The sequence below is a fragment of the Dysidea avara genome, chromosome 13 (assembly GCF_963678975.1).
Source record: "Dysidea avara chromosome 13, odDysAvar1.4, whole genome shotgun sequence".
In the NCBI taxonomy this organism is placed as follows: domain Eukaryota; kingdom Metazoa; phylum Porifera; class Demospongiae; order Dictyoceratida; family Dysideidae; genus Dysidea; species Dysidea avara.
In genome coordinates, this window is record NC_089284.1 from 13,736,811 (window position 1) to 13,755,901 (window position 19,091).

At 40.0% G+C, this 19,091-nt stretch overlaps 1 protein-coding gene and 1 long non-coding RNA gene across 2 annotated transcripts; one reads left to right on the forward strand and one right to left on the reverse strand.

Moving 5' to 3' along the window:
* The first annotated feature begins 38 nt into the window (after positions 1-38).
* LOC136242263 (uncharacterized) lies at positions 39-788 on the forward strand. Its single transcript, XM_066033677.1, has one exon. It carries the CDS (start codon positions 39-41, stop codon positions 786-788), a length of 750 nt encoding a protein of 249 aa, XP_065889749.1.
* Positions 789-9,615: 8,827 nt separating this feature from the next.
* On the reverse strand, positions 9,616-11,015 carry LOC136243646 (uncharacterized). The gene is made up of 5 exons (XR_010694943.1): positions 10,582-11,015; positions 10,220-10,536; positions 10,039-10,158; positions 9,897-9,984; positions 9,616-9,838 (listed from the first exon to the last, which is right to left on the reverse strand). It is a non-coding gene; the product is annotated as an uncharacterized lncRNA (long non-coding RNA).
* Between the last annotated feature and the right edge of the window lie 8,076 nt (positions 11,016-19,091).

Genomic DNA, 19,091 nt, shown 5'->3' on the forward strand with positions numbered 1-19,091 from the left:
CTGCCAAATTTCCAATTCTACTACCCCCCAAACACGACATGTTTATACAACAAACACACAAGAAGCTTCACCATGCTGGAGTCAGTGCCACCGTAACCGCGTTGAGACAAGTCTTCTGGATTCCGACTATTCGACAACGTGTCAAGAAGCAGCTACGCCAGTGTGTGACATGCAAGAGACTCATGGGTAAACCTTACCAAGCTCCAGATCCTCCACCGTTACCAAGAATGCGTGTAGAAGCATCTCAGCCATTTAAAGTCACAGGAGTTGACTTCACTGTGGCACTGTATGTAAGAGACACAACAGGAGAGAGGAAGGTTTACATATGCTTGTTTACCTGCGCCTGTACTAGGGCAGTTCATTTAGAAATTGTACATGACTTAACTGTGGATAGTTTTTTACTTGCTTTTCGTAGATTCTCAAGCCGAAAGTCACTCCCAACACAGATGCTATCTGACAATGCCTCTACTTATCTTGCTGCTGTGGAGGAAATTAAGCAACTGTTTGAATCTGATGATCTGAAGGAAGCTTTGGGGCGTCAACATGTCACATGGAGTTTTATACCTAAACGGGCCCCATGGTATGGGGGGTTTTGGGAGCGCCTTATAGGCCTCACAAAGCAGGCAGTAAAGAAAACCCTAGGAAGAACGTTTGTATCACTGCAAGTTTTAGAGACGGTTGTTGTTGAGATTGAGAGCATGCTTAATGATCGACCACTTATGTGTCTACCGATATTTCTGACCCTGAACCTCTTACCCCGGCTCACCTCATGTACGGCAGAAGAATAGTGTCTGCTCCACACCCTATTGATGACCAGGAGATCACTGATCCATCCTACTTGACTGACAAAGACATGAGAAAGGCTGTAAACAAGCACTCAAGACTTATTCAACAGTTCTGGTTTCGTTGGAAAAGGGAATATTTAACTGCCCTTAGAGAATTTCACAAAGCTTCAGGAAATAACAAACAGTGCATCAAGAAGGGTGATGTTGTGTTGGTCCATGATGACACCCCAAGACTCCACTGGAAGTTGGCTATAGTGGATGATCTAGTCAAGGGAAATGATGGATTAGTTCGCTCAGCCCACATTTCAACTGCTAACTACAAGACTAATAGACCCATCACCAGACTATATCCGTTGGAAGTTGTCAGCACTCCAAATAACAATTTGACTGGAGAGAGTACAGAGGATAGTTCAACCCCAGTAAGTATGCAACAACAATCTAATGCTGACGTTCAAAGTGATGGTCCAGTACTACCAAGACCTAAGAGAGCAGCTGCTACTAGAGCTATGAAGACAATTTCAAAGTGGACTAATACACTACGCCGCCCCCCGGAGAAAATGTAGAGAACAGGTTATATAGCGCTTATTATTTAGAATTAGTGTGTACTATTTAGAATGTATTATGTAATGTTTAATCACGTGAGAATACTGTGGCATGTGTTGTGTGTGCTCGAGCTGAGGGGAATCCGTCGACATCACGGCAATCCGCGATAGTTCCAGTTCGTTACGGTCCTGATCGCGAACGTTTTCAGATACCAACTTTCACCTGTGCACATATACCAGTAGGAGATGCAGTCACTGATCCAGAATAAACCAAGGTGGGTTGCTGGCCCAGATTTTAAGATGAGAGCCTTGAATGTCTTGGTAGTTACATCAGGGAAGAAGGGCTGACAATATTATCATCTAGCTAGTACAGTGAAGCACATAGCTAGTAGCATGCCCTTGTGAACATAATAAGGCCAGGCAAACTTGATTAATTGTTTCTCATCCCCACCCGCATCCCTTTTTACCTCACCGCCTCTAATTTCATTGTTGCTGTTATCAATCACGTGCACACGTATTTTGATGTTAGGAAGGCTGGTTATCATTTTACAGCACAGCAAATGTCACTTGCACCTCAGAAAAGGTAGCTAATACGTCAGTAATAGTTCTTAAAAGGTTTTAGTTAACCTTTATAACAGACAGCTTGATTTGGAGTATTTCTTTACTAATCAATAATGATAAATAACCTCCCGCCTGCATGGAAATCTGAATTTTTGTGGATGAGAAACTAGTAATCAAGTTTTCCTGGCGTAATGTATTTTGTAATCCCAGTACAGGTTGATCATGAGTTAACACCAGTGGTTAAAACAAACTATAATACACCTGTGCACACGCAACACATACTGCACATTCCTCTCTGTCATATGTGATATGTAGGAGATGATAGTTTAGGTTTACTCCATTGAATAACTAAATGTGAACTATCATCTCCTACTCATGACATGCCCCACAAGAAGAAACATCACCATAAAGGTTGTAGCTATAATATTCTCAGTATGCTTTTCACTACTTAGCCAACTTAAAATTTTGAGGCAGTCGCATTATTTCATGGCCTTAGGGTGAATTGCTGCAGACATAAAAGTAAAATTGACTCAATCCTAAAAGCAGACCCCATATTTTCCTTCAAAAAGTCCTCTACCAGGTGATAGTTAATGTACTGCCCATGATCATAGATAAGTTCATGTATATTGCTACCATCTACTGTAAGGTTATAGCCAGCTAGCATTGGAATCTGATGCAATGCAGGCATTTAGTTCACGTTGATATAACGAAATAGTGCATGTTCATGATCAGTAATATTCAGCATTATTAAATAATGCATGTCTGAGTGGCTGCAAGGCTATGCATGGTGGGTGGCTGGCTAGCCACCCCATCCACCCCCTCTGGATCAGTCCCTGAGATGATATGTGTAGCTGTTTATGACAATGCATGCATGGGTATTCCCAGATTAATGAAGAATTGACCAAGGGTCAGAATTAACAAATTAAATTCTGAGCTAGCTATATGCAGAAGTTGAAGATAAGACATGTTTTATGATAGATTTTATAATTGTCTACCATCCTCAAGTATAAGTGATCCAGCATAGGCTGGTGATTTCCGTCATGTTGCTATAGTTGTTTGTCATAATCAATACTAACAGGCTGGATGAAAGATTCAACCAAACACTGCAGAGCCGATGATGCTTGTGAAGTTTATTGAGCATGTAAAAATATACTTGGGAAGAATATCTTGATGCCTGTGTTTTTGCATACAACATTACACACCAAGAGTCCAGTATTGACCATGCATTTGAGTTGATGTATGCCAGAAGAAAACCTCTACTTCCCACTCGGACAGCTAGCTACTGACATGGAAAAGAAGAATGCAAGACTTTTATCATCTCACACTGCTTTAAATTAAAACAGCATTAATTTTGCGACTATGTTCATCGCTGCATATATAGAGCTATGACATGGAATTTAGTTTCTAGCTACTAACCCGTATATCAACTCGGGAAACGAACCATCTAGTTATGACAAACTCCTGGACCAACATTAATAAGTAAATTTATATTATTGGATGTATATCAGCACATTGCTGTCTTTCCAATATAATATAATCATAATCATAAACTATACGCTACTCATTTATATAGTTTCCAGGCTAAGTCGGCTGCAGTGATCCGTCACAAAAAACTTAGCATGGATCGACCTGTCCACACACCCGCGGACCAACCAAAATCGGTCCAAGTGGTCAGGGGGTGCATGAGGCCAACCAAGTTTTGGCCGGACCAATTTTAGTCAGGCCGGACCAATTTTGGATGCCAAAAATGGTCCAGCAGGACTAAACTTGGTCAACCAAATTTTGTCCGGACCAGTTTTGGTATCCAAAATCGGTCCAGCCGGACCGATTTTACCCGGACCGATATTTCTGTGACAGCTGTCATGAAGTTCATAATCAGTTAGTCAGAGAATATAAACTGATATGGTAATAAGTAGAGATTTACAAAATACCACACACTGTAAAGTGTGTGGTATTTTGTAAATCTCTACTTATTACCATACTGCATCTCTACTTATAAATCTCTCTATTTTGTAAATCTCTATCAGATTAATTAGATAAAAATAATACAATAGGAGTCATGCAGTCCGAGTTTCCAAATGCATCCTTGCATCCCTTAGTTACAAAACCACATTTCTCCAACATCATTCATTCTCTTGGCCTCTTCCAAAGTGATGCAAATACAAGAGTGATGCCATGCTACAGTAACAAAGAAATTTATCATTCAGTAGCATACAAACAGAGACAAGGCTGAATTTTACCTTAATTCCATCACATACATCACTTTCATTGTTTCTCCAGTAGAACAAGTAGTATCCCCTTGTTTAGTTCACATCCTGAATACTTGTAACAAAGCAAATCGAACACTGGGATTCCTACAAAGAAATCTAAGAACCTGCCCTACTTACTTGAAAGAACAAGCATACAAACAACTAGTGCTTCCACTACTTGAATATTGTGCTCCTATTTGGGACCCTCACCATCAAACAGACATCAACAAACTAGAGTCAGTTCAACACAGAGCAGCAAGATTTGTTCTCGACAAACCATGGAATAATAATTTGGACAGTGTAACTGTGATGCTAAATGATTTGAAATGGCCAACACTCCAAAGTCATCGCAAATATCTTGGATTGATTCTACTATTCAAAGTTGTAAATCATCTTCAATTAATACCTGAACAATATTTACCCTCACCCGCAAGACTGACATCAACTAGATCAAATCATCCCTGTAAATTTTACCACATTCAAACCTCTTGTGATACTTACAAATTCTCCTTCTTCCCCAAAACGATACCTGAATGGAACAGTCTCCAAATCAATAACATTAATAACCTATCCCTCGCAGATTTTAAACTTGTATTAACTAATAACTAAATAAATTTTTGTATTAGCGTTTTACCCTTTTAGGGGCTTTGCTAATTAATAAAATGAAATGAAATGTTATTGAACTGTGGCTTTAGGGGGTCTACAACTCTGAGGAAGCATGACAATGGACAGAATTTGATTCTAAAATAGGAAAAATTTTCTGTAATACCTGACAAGCAAGAGTCAGCACCAGGATTCACTGGGCATTAATTGTCAAATCACAATGTCAAGACAATTGAGCCTATGTGATAGCAAAAGTGACACACACCAGGGGCAGAACCATGCAGACCTTTGGAAAGGGGGTCAAAATGGCATACTACATTGTCTGGTTTGGTAAGGTGAGACCACTGAAAAAAGGTCACAGCCTGCTGACAATATAGCTGCCCACCCTAACATGCAACTATGCATTTATCACTGCCTGAAAATGAACATAACTCCTTAAGAAGCTCGAGCTCGCTACACACTGTTCTAATACTATGACTGCTCTATTAGAGTATCTCGATCTTGGTATGCTACATTGGCTCCCTCCCTGTATCTCCCACGGCCGTTCACCCTTAAATGCAGTCCGAACATTTTGCTGTGTGTGCACAAGGAAAATCTATTTCTCTATACCTCAAATCTTCATTGTATACCTTCGATGGTGCACATTTTGCTGCTGAATCTATTGATCTTGATCGATGTTGATCGTTCAATTGGACGAATTCCGTTCTTTCAAAGGTAGAGACTGTCTCCTTAAGATCATCGTAACTCTCGAACTCGTCTCCTATACAAAACATCGGGCATGTTACGAAAGACCACAGAGAAAGGTCCAGAAAGAAAAATCCCGCCACGTGACTGCCGTGCGAATAGCACGAAGCTATTAGTACGTGACCGTGCGAATAGCCACTCCGTTTTTCAAAACGCGAATATGCATTTTTTTCGTATAAAAACTAGACTAGCATGTACAGCATGTTATAATATGACTGACCACGTCGATAACTCATCAGTTTTCAGATTCTCGAGTGACTTTTCAGCATCCAAAGGTAATTATTTTTCCCTAGCGCGAATAACAGGGATTGTTTCAAGAGTGCCTACGTCATAACTACAGTGTATATTGGGTCCGCGAAAACCGTTTCCAATCCAGGTGTTATAATATCTATGAATATACTATACCCCACCAATTAATCACGTGATGAAAACGCTTTTTTATATATGAACTCAGGCACTTACAGTCTATTTCTGGTTGGTTGACCAGAGAAACAAAGTGTCAAAAGTCACGTGCTTGAAAGTAGCCAATGAGATCAGCAGCCTTCAGTTTAAACTAGCGCCGTCCGCCTAGTGTGAAATTTCATTGGTTATTTCTATTCACGTGATATTTTGCGTTTGGCTTACGTGGACAACCAACCTGAAATAGACTGTGTATGGTGAACAAAACCCGAGACAAAACTTCAGCCTCCTGTCACCCTCGTTCTCACCTTGATTGAAGAAATGATACGTGCCAGTATTTTGCCAGCTACTACAGTCCTGAGTGGATTTCACAGATTTCCTGAGCGATTTCTTAAACGTCGTTATCTCAGTATGGCGTGTTTCGTAAATACTGCTCGGTAAATGATGATGTAGCCAGTCAGCTGGCACCGCAGTACCCACAAACAATTCTAGATGGAAACAAGAGGCTACAGCGGCTGCTGACCAGCCCCACACGCTACCAAGCAATTACTGAGAGAGGGGACTGCAGCGATATCCCAATATCTGTTTACGACGACAGCATAAGTCTGGGAAAGTACGTTACCCTCTATCGTGATTCCGTCATCTTAAAAAAACCCCAGGAGTTAAGTGTGTATCAACAGTTCTTTTATCACATGAGACCAAGTACAGTGATAGAGCTGGGAACTTTCAGCGGAGCCAGTGCAGCTTGGTTCGCTGACACTGCTACAGTTCTAGGCCTTAACTGTCATCTGTACTCACTAGATATCGATCACACATTGATCGATGAGGCCATCATGAAGACGAAACCAGAGAACGTCACTTTCATCCTTGGTGACAGTTACAGAATAGGAGAGGCTTTTCCATTATCCATGTTACAAACCCTGCCACATCCTTGGCTGGTTATCGAAGATGTACATCACAATTGTATTAACGTGTTGAATTATATGAACAGTTTTATGAAAGCCGGTGACTACATTGTGGTAGAAGATACTGACCCTCGTGAGCCTTCCAAGCTCACATTACCTCCACAGGAATGTGAGCCCATTGGATCAGGAAAATTGAATATGCTGAAAACATTTGTGAAAGAATGTGATCATCAATATCTAGTCGATAGCTTCTTTACTGATTTCTATGGTTACAATTGTACCTGGAATTGGCATGGATTTCTTAAGAAGATGAAGTGAACATGTTTATAGTGTGTATTATGAAACTGGAATGTGTGATCTATTATTGGGTCGAGCCTGCAGTATTTCTGTTTGCATGATTGCGGATTGCTTGTGATGTTCACATCTTCATAATAAGCCCACCTACAAGTGCTAACCATGTACAATACCAACACTTGAGTCTCTCATGTTACTAGTACATCCAAATAGTCAGCTATTTCAACTTCTTGTCACAGGTTGTTATTCCATGTGCTGCACTATATGTAGCTAACAATATCATGTATAGTGCATACCTTCAAATTAGGCCTGAGGAAGTATGGTAACTATTCCGATAGAAAGATCATTAAGATCATGTGGCACAGGTTATCAAGAAGTGAATACCATGAATGTGCACTTTGTTTAATAGCTAACTTGCTGTGCATCTGAATGCCTACTGCTCAAATGCATGGTTTGCATGATAGGCCTCACAGTGACCAGCTTCAAAGGTCAACATCCACTTTGACACATTCATGATGCATATGTGAGTGAACTCTACTAGGTCCTTTTTAAAGTCAACATAATCATAGGTAGGGAAAATCTATGGTATAATCCACATTGCAACTCACAGTTTCCTTTGAAGGTTGCCACTTAGTTCTTTGTGTGTCTCTTGATTACTTGTCACGGTTTCTCATCCACAAAATTTGGGATTCTCGTGAGGGTGGGAGGTCATTTTTAAAAATTTATTATTTCAGTACATTATACTGAAAGCCACTGGCAAGTGCTGCCAGTGACTCACTACATAAAACAAAATTAATTATATATAAGTAATTAGTCACAATAATACTTCATATATTGGTGAGTCTCCAGCCGCCCACGCACTGGATCACGCCATAAATGACGCGAACATTCACGTGACAAGCGCGTGGACGGCTGGGGACTAGACTAGTTTTGACTTTTTTTAAATTTATTTTTTTTAAAATTTTATTTAAACAGGGAGACTCAGCGACTGTTACTCATCATTCCGCTCATCATGTTTCGTCTTGCTGCTGTGACCATGGCCAGAGGCCTTCGTACACCGCTGCACAAGCCACTGATAATTGGGAATTTTAGATCGAACCGCAACGCTTGTCGTGTTGTCTCATCAAGCCAATGTAGTCACGGCGGCGGCTATTTTAACGACGATTATCATCTACTCAGCAAGCAGTGCGATGAAAAGCTTGCAAAAGCTTTAGCCAGCCCTACCAGGTTTCAATCAATTGAAGAAAGAGAAGACCGTAGTGATATTCCACCATCTTTTGTTTATTATGAGTACGTGAAGAAATACCTTAACAAGTATCGTGGGGCATTTATGTTGAAGACGTTCTTTGACACAGCCGTCTACTATCAGTTATTTAGTCACGTGAAACCTAAGACGGTAATAGAAGTGGGGTCATTTACTGGTGCTTCAGCAATGTGGTATAATGATACTGCTAAATCATTGGGTTATGATTGCCTTGTACACTCCATTGATATCAACGCTTCTCTTCTAAGTGAAGAAATCAAACAGCAAAAACCAGACAATGTCAATTTTATTGAAGGTGACACAACCAACATTGGAGAGCTTTTGCCGCCTTCAACTCTTCAACCTCTTCCTCACCCGTGGTTAGTTGTGGAAGATAGCCATGAAAACATGACCAAAGTTATGGCTTACTTGGATCAATTTATGATAGCGGGTGACTATGTGATAATTGAGGACACTAATCCAAACATACCAGCAGATATTGATCTTGATATGTCTACTGATTTTGAATTCAAGCCTTGGGGGACTAGTAAACTAGATGGATTGAAAGCATTCTTGAAAGGACCAGTTGGCAGAAATTTCAAAATTGATTCCTTCTTTACCGACTTCTATGGATATAATTGTACTTGGCACTGGCATGGCTACCTAAGAAAATTTGGTATACATTAAGTAAAATGTAGTCCGTTGTTTTTTTGTGTGCTAAATCCATATGAATATATTAATTGGGAACATTTATCATATAAATATATAATGGAAGTACAAATGTAGTCTTGCATGGCCAGACTGCTTTTTCTTCACATGGCACTTATCGATTGGAAATTAGCTATAGCTAAGCACCTGCTGCAAGTAGACACTTACAATTTCTAATCGAAAAGTGTCGTTCAGAGAAAAATCGGTCTGGCCATGTGAGACTGAGTTTGTGCAAATGTGCTTGATAAGGCTGTCACTGGGCAAAAAGTTCCATGTCAGCTTGTAGGTAATGAGTGTAAAATGTGCATGAAATTTGTCATTTCAGCCACATTTCATACTTAGAAAATTAGTAGATTTCAGTAAAGTTACATACAGAGGATAGTGAAAGATTTACTGCATCTAGAATGGTGCTGGAAATGAAGCAGTGAAGAAATGTACATATTAACACTGAAATGCATACAGGATGTAAAAAATCCTGTAGCTGAAATCAACATTTTCTATATTGTGCATCTGCTTTATACTGCGCTAGTAATATAGCTAGCAATGTCTCGCTCCTGTGTTGTATTTACTACCCACAATACGTATTTCATTAATAAGTAAAAAAGCACATCATTTGTACAGCAACTATAATTTTCAGTTCACAAATTGAAGTTCTTGACACCTTCAGGATTCTTTTTTTCTGGGGATGTTACATCACTAAAATTAATGTAGATTTGCTCTTTTATTTCTGTCTGTTGAGTGCAGCTCTTTTCTCATAATCTGTTTCATCACTAGTTATATTTTATATAGTTCTTATAGGTAGCATCTGTAAAAATTTTGTTACAATAAAATATTGCTATGGCAATTTTTTTTCTGTGGCAAACCTTGAATTAATGTATACTATTCCTGGTACAGTGTCATTCATAGCTTTCACAAGATCCAGCCGTGATCACAAGTTTCTCCACTGCCAAACTTCAATAGACCACAAAATATATACTCAATTCCAAGAACTATAGCAGAACTTACTATGTGATTTCATCTACAGTACTACTACAAGACATCATCAGCAGTCCAAGATTTGAAAGCATCAGTTGTCACTTCCTTTGACAACTTTATGTAGCTAGGTGATGTTGATGGCAGATCCCACTGCCATGCAATGATAGATAGCAAATTAATAGCGAATCATGAATTAGCCACATCTTCTTACCTCACAATTGCTACAAATGCAGCTCTTCCTATATATCTTTCTGCAAAGTTTCCTCGTATGTCAGGATAGCTTCCACTTGCAGTCATCTATAAAGTAGACTTAACCAATTCACTGTGAAGTAGTTGTACTAGACATGATGAGTGCTTGTGGAATGCACCCAGTTGACTCTCAACCCAGGGGGTGTTATCCTCTATTCCTATTACCAGCAAGCGACATGTGATTTTGTAGCTGCCAAATTCATGTAGCACTGTACTGTATAGCAAAGGTACAATTGTGGCGTCGCTAGAAACTGGCAGAAAGGATGGAAGAGGCGATATCTACGAACGATCATAAATGCTGTGACAGCCTTTATATAGCTATACCTGCAGGCAAGTCTGCCATGGAGCACAAGCACTGTTCTAGTTCTGGATGACAACAAGCTGCATCATAGCTAGAGCCTCATCATTAACTGCGAACAATCGGAAGAAACATGCAGCGAAGGTGATTGTGTGCAGTCTGTGCATTCATGCATGCTGTTGGTATATATAGAGAGATAAACGTCATAATAATTGACAATTACATGAACAAATAATTACAAGAGGTCAGGAGTCCAGTCTCAGGGTTACCAAGTTATTACTAAAAAGTATGGAGCCCTGGCAAGACCAAAAAAATAAATAAACTACTACAAAACTAAACAATTATATACGTGGATTCTCAACAGGTAAACAGATCAACTACATCCCAAGTAGTGGAAGCACGGGAGTTAAAGATCCTGTATGAACAGGAGACTGCAACACGAGCTGCTTGCTGAAGAATACATCGATCATCTTTGCGGCAAAGCAACTAAAAGTCTCAACTTTCTTAAACGTAATATAAGTAAATGCTCCAAAGAAGTTAAGATAACAGCCTATTTAACATCAATACGTCCTCTGCTGGAATATGCTAGTTGTGTCTGGGACCCTCACCAGCTATACTTAATTAATACTTTAGAGAAGGTACAACGTCGTGCTGCAAGGTGGGTAGCATCGGATTACAATCCAATGAGTAGTGTCACTTACCTGTTGGATCAACTGCATTGGAAGAGCCTACAGAGCAGAAGATGTATTGATCGTTTGAACTTACTATATAGAGTATTACATCACGCTTTGCCATCTATCCAGCTCCCTGAGTATTTCAAGCCTACTTCATATCCAACTAGATTGCATCACCAATACAGATATATAATTCCTCCAACTAGAACACTTGCTTACCAACAGAGTTACTTTCCAGGAACTATCAAGCAATGGAATAACCTCCCTAATCACATCATCGATACAGAGTCACTAGAACAGTTTAATAATTGTATTTTTGGACTAGATTTGTTGTAATTAACCCCCTTTTTGTTTTGAGGGTCCCCCCCCCTCCTGGATGTAACCAGCACTGAGTGCTGTCTTTCCAGTATCTAATCATAATCATAATCATAATCATAATACAACGAATAGTATTCTTCGGTAGATGGCATACATCGCTTAGTTTAGAGACAGTCTGTGTCATGAAATGGCCCAAACAGCCAACCTAGGGTCCGCAATCCGAAAAATCAACTTTCACAAATCAATCCCCCTACCATTGTGGGATGTATTTTGTAGTATCCCATTGCTAGATCCACCATGAAACCAGAGGCACGATTGTTGTCTTCACAGAACTATCGATTTTAGTATTTCGTGAGATGCAAAAATTATTTTTTAAATTTCGTGCTCCACACAAAGAACAGGATAGAACTTGCTGCTTAGCTAGGTATTATCTAGAGTTAATGTAGTTAAAAAGTACGCACAGTAATAAGCAAATGATTCACTGGGTTCCCAGCACAGGGTTGCTTTCTCTCAAAAAGCAGAAAACAAAACACGAATTTTCAAATTCAAACTGCCCTACCAGCCAAGATAAGAAAAGCCAACTCTTCCTCATAGTGATGTGATAAGGTTGGATGCATAGTCTGTCTATACTGTTAGTCTGGAAAGGATCTGAGACTTCTCACCATCTGGGTGAAGAACGTCAAAGTTTTCGTGCGTCGTTTCAAGGGATTCTCTCAATGGTACCAAAGTGCTTTCCAGTACTTCTGATGCCACACTGGTCACTTAATTTTGTTTAGAATGATGATAAATGATGGATCAAAACGTTTGGTAGTAGTAGTAGTTGGTGTTTCTGTGATTTCATATGATGCAGTATACCAGCAGCTCACCAGGAGCTCCACCCAGCTCGAATCAAAAATGAAGGATTTTGTGCATTTTCGGTTTGTTTTGAAGCTTAATGGTGATGTAGGGTGATCTAGTGAAGATTTGAAGCTGCTGTGGAGCGTTAGAGGTGAAGTCAAATTTGGATGATTTTGCTGCCTCCCTTGATGCATAGCTTAGAGCGAGGCGTGGAAGCTGTGGGTGAAACAATAATTGACAACCGCTATTACCATACGTTCAGGGACATCTTTTGCCATAGTTTTAGTCTATAATTGATGATTGTTGTGGCTGCAGAAACGCTGGAAATGATTAGAAAGCGCGACACAATTCTTTGATAGTGCAGAAAATTTTGACGCTTGTCACCCAGATGGTGAGAAGTCTCAGATCTTTTCCAAACTAACAGCATAGACAGACTATGCACTCAACCGTATCGAAACACTATAAGGAATAGTTGGCTTCTCTTGCCCTGGGTGGTAGGGCAGTTTGAATTCGAAACTTCATATTTCTTTGTCTGTTTTTTCAAAAAAAGCAACCCTGTGCCGGACACCCAGCAAATCATTTACTTATTTCTGTGCGTAGTTTTCAACTACAACAACTCTGGATACGATTTGGCTAAGTAGCAAGTTTCATCCGGTCCTTTGTGTGGAGCACGAAATTTTAAAAATAAATCTTGCATCTTGTGAGATACTGAAAATGATATTTCTGTGAAGACAACAATCGTACCTCCGGTTTCATGGTGGATCAAGCAATGGGATACTACAATGAACATCCCACAATGGTAGGGGGATTGATATGTAGAAGTTGATTTTTCGGATTGCGGACCCTAGCCAACCTCAATTGTCACAAGATTAACTGAAAATCCAGCCTGTTGAAGGTCAGTCAGTAATGAACCATAGCGATCTTCTTTACGGTTCCTTGCAGCTAAAAGGTGATGTTAGTAACTACAGAGAGTTCTAATAATGCGATGGAATCTGTGGAAACTACCACGAGATCTAGATCAGGTCTGCTTAAAGTAGATGTAATATGAGGTGGAATAGTACTTGGGGGACTAACACTTGCCTGGTAGCCAGGAAGATCTGCATAAATCTTATAACATGGTGGTAAATCCTTCTTAAAGTTACGAACAAGAACCTGCAGAACAGAGTCATGACGCCAAGTGTATCTGCCTTGATCAAGTGCAATGGAACAACCAGTTAAAATATGGTTAGTTGTTGGTTGAGTACAGTGACAAAGGGTACAAACTGGATTAGTGATTATATTCCAGCGAGCCTGATTCATAGGTGTTGGTAAAGTGTCACAACCGGCACGCAATAAGAAAGAAAGTTGCTTTTCAGGTAAACCATACATTAATCTCTTCCACAAGGGACAATTTTGTTCTAGGGCAACTATATCCAGGAATTTATTCTGTACAGTCAATGGTTCAAGAGTGGAATTCCAATAGCGAACATGAGAGGACCGTAAACTGGTATGAGCCTTGCTTTTAAAAGTAGAGGAATGGATGTTAGAAACTGAAAATTTAGCAGCAGAAAGAGCATCAAAAACAACATCTGGTGCATCCTGAAAGACATCAGATAAGAGAGAATGCCGCAATTCAACAATAATTGGGTCAACAGAGCGTTCAACAGCCAGGATATAAGATAGCTTAGCAGATTCCTTCAGATGAGGCAAAAAAGGAAGGTCTAAAACATCAGGATGGAAAACAGTTCCTGGAGTGCAATTACGAGGTAAATTTAGCCACTGTTTCACAAACCTCAGCACAGATGATTGAGCAGATTTAATGGATGACACTGTAAGCCTCTCCACAGCAATATGAAAGTGAAGTACATGTAACAAAGTTTTTAAGGATCCACACTTTGTATTCCCCTCTAATAGAACAGTTGTCAATACGCTGGAGATACAATACTAATTTGCTGTTTGATGTTGTCAGAGGCCAGCTTACGAGTAGCAGTGGGAGAAATACCAATTGTCTTGCCTAGAAATTTCGTACAGTTAATACTACAGATATTGATAGTATTACCAGTAGACATTGAGAATTCTGTAGTGGGCACGACACGATGGCCATTAAAATGAAGGGATACGCATTTGGGAGGTTGAAACTAGTCTCGAACCCAGACCTCAAACTGGGTTCGAGACTATATGCATGCAGCAGTGACCTCATCCATGCGCAGCCATATAGCTAGTGTGGTGGATGCACTGTGGCTAATTAGATTGTCCACACTGATTAGTAAAAATATTCATGTACTTGAATGCATTAAATTCCTGTCAACTTCTTAGTCAGCCTTAGGCTACACTAACAAAAGCAAAGCCCAACACACACACACACACACACACACACACACAAACAAACACACAATAGGCAATACCTTCAGCTACCACTAGCCTACCTGACTGGGACATCATGTGCTAGCTACTCATCTAGGCTGGTGCTAAGAGTCATCGTAAGCATAATCCTTCGAGGGTAGGACTAGTATTATACGTAACTCACAGAAAGGTGTACCATACAGTATCTCATGTGAATGTGTGGGCATGGCAGCCCAATTAAGCCTCACCTGTACCTTCACCCACTACATATGTTATATCAGAGCTATGGATGGTGCCTCCCCAGTTGTCACCAGGTTGCCATTTAACACCTGGGTAAACTGGACTGGGGCTGAAACCTTTCAATTACCAAACTCAGACCACTTATCTTAACTGCCTCATTTACTCTCTCTCTCTCTCTCTCTCTCTCTCACACACACACACACACACACACACACACACACACACACACACCACACACCACACACCACACACCACACACCACACACCACACACCACACACCACACACCACACAACACACACCACACACCACACACCACACACCACACACCACACACCACACACCACACACCACACACCACACACACACACACACACACATACACACACACACTAGCTACTACACAACATTATGTATCAAAGCACTGATTGTGCCTACCAAAGGTAATGGATTTGATAGTGACAGACTGTTAGCAGCTACAGAATTTTTTTGTGATTTATAATGTCTGTATAGGCCATGCTTGCATGCATGCATGAGTCAAAAGCAATAGCAAAGTATAAGTCCTTTCAACTACACTATTAGCGTACAGACTAACAGCTGTTGTTTCAAGCCACTAAAATAAATCTAATCCAAAACAGCCAAGCTGTAAAAAAAGAGTGCGGCCCTGAGAAAGGCTATGGTGAAAAAAGATGTGAAATCCAAGGTGGCGGCCAAGAAATGGCTGTGATGGTGGTAAAAATTTTAATAACGACAATTCAAGTGAATTTTGAGCCAAGACCAAGCGGCACCAAATTCACCTGAATTGTTGTTATTAAAATTTTTACCATTAATCTACCATCACAGCCATTTCTTGGCTGCCACCTTGGATTTCACATCTTTTTTCACCATAGCCTTTCTCAGGGCCGCACTCTTTTTTTACAGCTTGGCTGTTTTGGATTAGATTTCACTTCTTTTTGTATTTGTATACCATAGGCCAGCTTTAGGGCTTTTTAACCTGTCATTTTTTCTTTACTACAGGAAGAAGAAAAGATGAAGCAGGGTGATTTCTTTGTAGCTGACCTCTCTGCAAGGTAATCCTTCTAGCTGATCTCTCTACCGGATGACTTGTTTGTAGTTGAACTCTCTACAGGGTGATTTGTTTGTAGCTGAACTCTCTACAAGGTAATTTCTTCTAGCTGATCTTTCTACAGGGTAATTTGTTTGTAGCTGAATTCTCTACAGGGCGATTTGTTTGCAGCTAAACTGCTGAACTCTCTACAATGTAACTTCTTCTAGCTAAACTCTCTACGGGTGGCTTGTTTCTAGCTGAACTCTCTACAGGGTGATTTGTTTGTAGCTGAACTCTCTACAAGGTAACTTCTTCTAGCTGATCTTTCTACAGGGTGATTTGTTTGTAGCTGAATTCTCTACAGGGCAATTTGTTTGCAGCTGAACTCTCTACATGGTAGTTTCTTTGTAGCTGAACTCTCTACAATGTAACTTCTTCTAGCTGAACTCTCTACAGGGTGACTTGTTTCTAGCTGAACTCTCTACAGGGTGATTTGTTTGTAGCTGAACTCTCTACAAGGTAACTTCTTCTAGCTGATCTTTCTACAGGGTGATTTGTTTGTAGCTGAATTCTCTACAGGGCAATTTGTTTGCAGCTGAACTCTCTACATGGTAGTTTCTTTGTAGCTGAACTCTCTACAATGTAACTTCTTCTAGCTGAACTCTCTACAGGGTGACTTGTTTCTAGCTGAACTCTCTACAGGGTGATTTGTTTGTAGCTGAACTCTCTACAAGGTAACTTCTTCTAGCTGATCTTTCTACAGGGTGATTTGTTTGTCTCTACAGGGCAATTTGTTTGCAGCTGAACTCTCTACATTGTAGTTTCTTTGTAGCTGAACTCTCTACAATGTAACTTCTTCTAGCTGAACTCTCTACAAGGTAACTTGTTTCTAGCTGAACTCTCTACAGGGTGATTTGTTTGTAGCTGAACTCTCTACAAGGTAACTTCTTCTAGATGATCTTTCTACAGGATGATTTGTTTGTAGCTGAATTCTTTACAGGGCAATTTGTTTGCAGCTGAACTCTCTACATGGTAGTTTCTTTGTAGCTGAACTCTCTACAATGTAACTTCTTCTAGCTGAACTCTCTACAGGGTGACTTGTTTGTAGCTGAACTCTCTACAAGGTAACTTCTTCTAGCTGATCTTTCTGCAGGGTGATTTGTTTGTAGCTGAATTCTCTACAGGGCGATTTGTTTGCTGCTGAACTCTCTACATGGTAGTTTCTTTTTAGCTGAACTCTCTACAATGTAACTTCTTCTAGCTGAACTCTCTACGGGTGACTTGTTTCTAGCTGATCTCTCTACAGGGTGACTTGTTTCTAGCTGAACTCTCTACAGGGTGATTTGTTTGTAGCTGAACTCTCTACAAGGTAACTTCTTCTATATAGCTGATCTTTCTACAGGGTGATTTGTTTGTAGCTGAATTCTCTACAGGGCAATTTGTTTGCAGCTGAACTCTCTACATGGTAGTTTCTTTGTAGCTGAACTCTCTACAATGTAACTTCTTCTAGCTGAACTCTCTACAGGGTGACTTGTTTGTAGCTGAACTCTCTACATGGTAGTTTCTTTGTAGCTGAACTCTCTACAATGTAACTTCTTCTAGCTGAACTCTCTACAGGGTGACTTGTTTCTAACTGATCTCTGTACAGGGTGACTTGTTCCTAGCTGAACTCTCTACAGGTGATTTGTTTGCATCTGAACTCTCTTACATGGTGGTTTCTTTGTAGCTGAACTCTCTACAAAGTGACTTCTTCTAGCTGATCTATCTACAGGATGACTTGTTTCTAACTGAACTCTCTACAGTGTTATCTGTTCATAGCGGAACTTTCTACTGGGTGATTTGTTTGCAGCTAAACTCTTTGCATGATTGTTTCTTTGTAACTGAACTCTCTACAAGGTAACTTCTTCTAGCTGATCTCTCTACAGGATGACTTGTTTCTAACTGAACTCTCTACAGTGTGATCTGTTCATAGCAGAAGTTTCTACTGGGTGATTTGTTTGCAGCTAAACTCTTTGCATGATTGTTTCTTTGTAACTGAACTCTCTACAATGTGACTTCTTCTAGCTGATCTCTCTACAGGATGACTTGTTTCTAACTGAACTCTCTATAGTGTGATCTGTTCATAGCGGAACTTTCTACTGGGTGATTTGTTTGCAGCTAAACTCTTTGCATGATTGTTTCTTTGTAACTGAACTCTCTACAATGTGACTTCTTCTAGCTGATCTCTCTACAGGATGACTTGTTTCTAACTGAACTCTCTATAGTGTGATCTGTTCATAGCGGAACTTTCTACTGGGTGATTTGTTTGCAGCTAAACTCTTTGCATGATTGTTTCTTTGTAACTGAACTCTCTACAATGTGACTTCTTCTAGCTGATCTCTCTACAGGATGACTTGTTTCTAACTGAACTCTCTATAGTGTGATCTGTTCATAGCGGAACTTTCTACTGGGTGATTTGTTTGCAGCTAAACTCTTTGCATGATTGTTTCTTTGTAACTGAACTCTCTACAAGGTAACTTCTTCTAGCTGATCTCTCTACAGGGTAATTTGTTTGTAGCTGAATTCTCTACAGGGTGATTTATTTGAGCTGAACTCTCTACATGATGGCTTCTTTGTACCTTCTTCTAGCTGATCTGACTACAGGGTGACTTGTTTGTAGCTGAATTCCCTACAGAATAACTTGCAATGTAATATAACTGTGTAAATTATACATGCAGCTGAATGCTTTATTAGGGTGACTGTTCTATTAGAGTATCTCGATCTCGCATTTGCTGCACGTAGTTTCCTTTCGAATCATAACTCAGTGATTTGTGATCCGATTCTTCTGTACTATTGCAAGAACTTTCTATGATGATTATTCCAGCTACATACTGATTTTCAGCTCGTTGCTCTAAGCGGTTTGCCTGGTAGACACGAAAACTAATAGTTTTTTTATTCATAAAAATCGATTGCGTAATTTTGACACAGGTTGGGTTTTGTGTCATATCTTCATGGTCTTTATCCCGATTCTTTTCAAACCACAAAAAGGCACTCCTACGATGGTTGCTCCATCTACATATCAATTTTCAACTGATTTCTCCAAGGGGTTTACCCTGTAG

Excerpts from the sequence above, each read along its gene's own strand:
- LOC136242263 (XM_066033677.1), top strand. The coding sequence starts at position 39 with ATGTTTATACAACAAACACACAAGAAGCTTCACCATGCTGGAGTCAGT.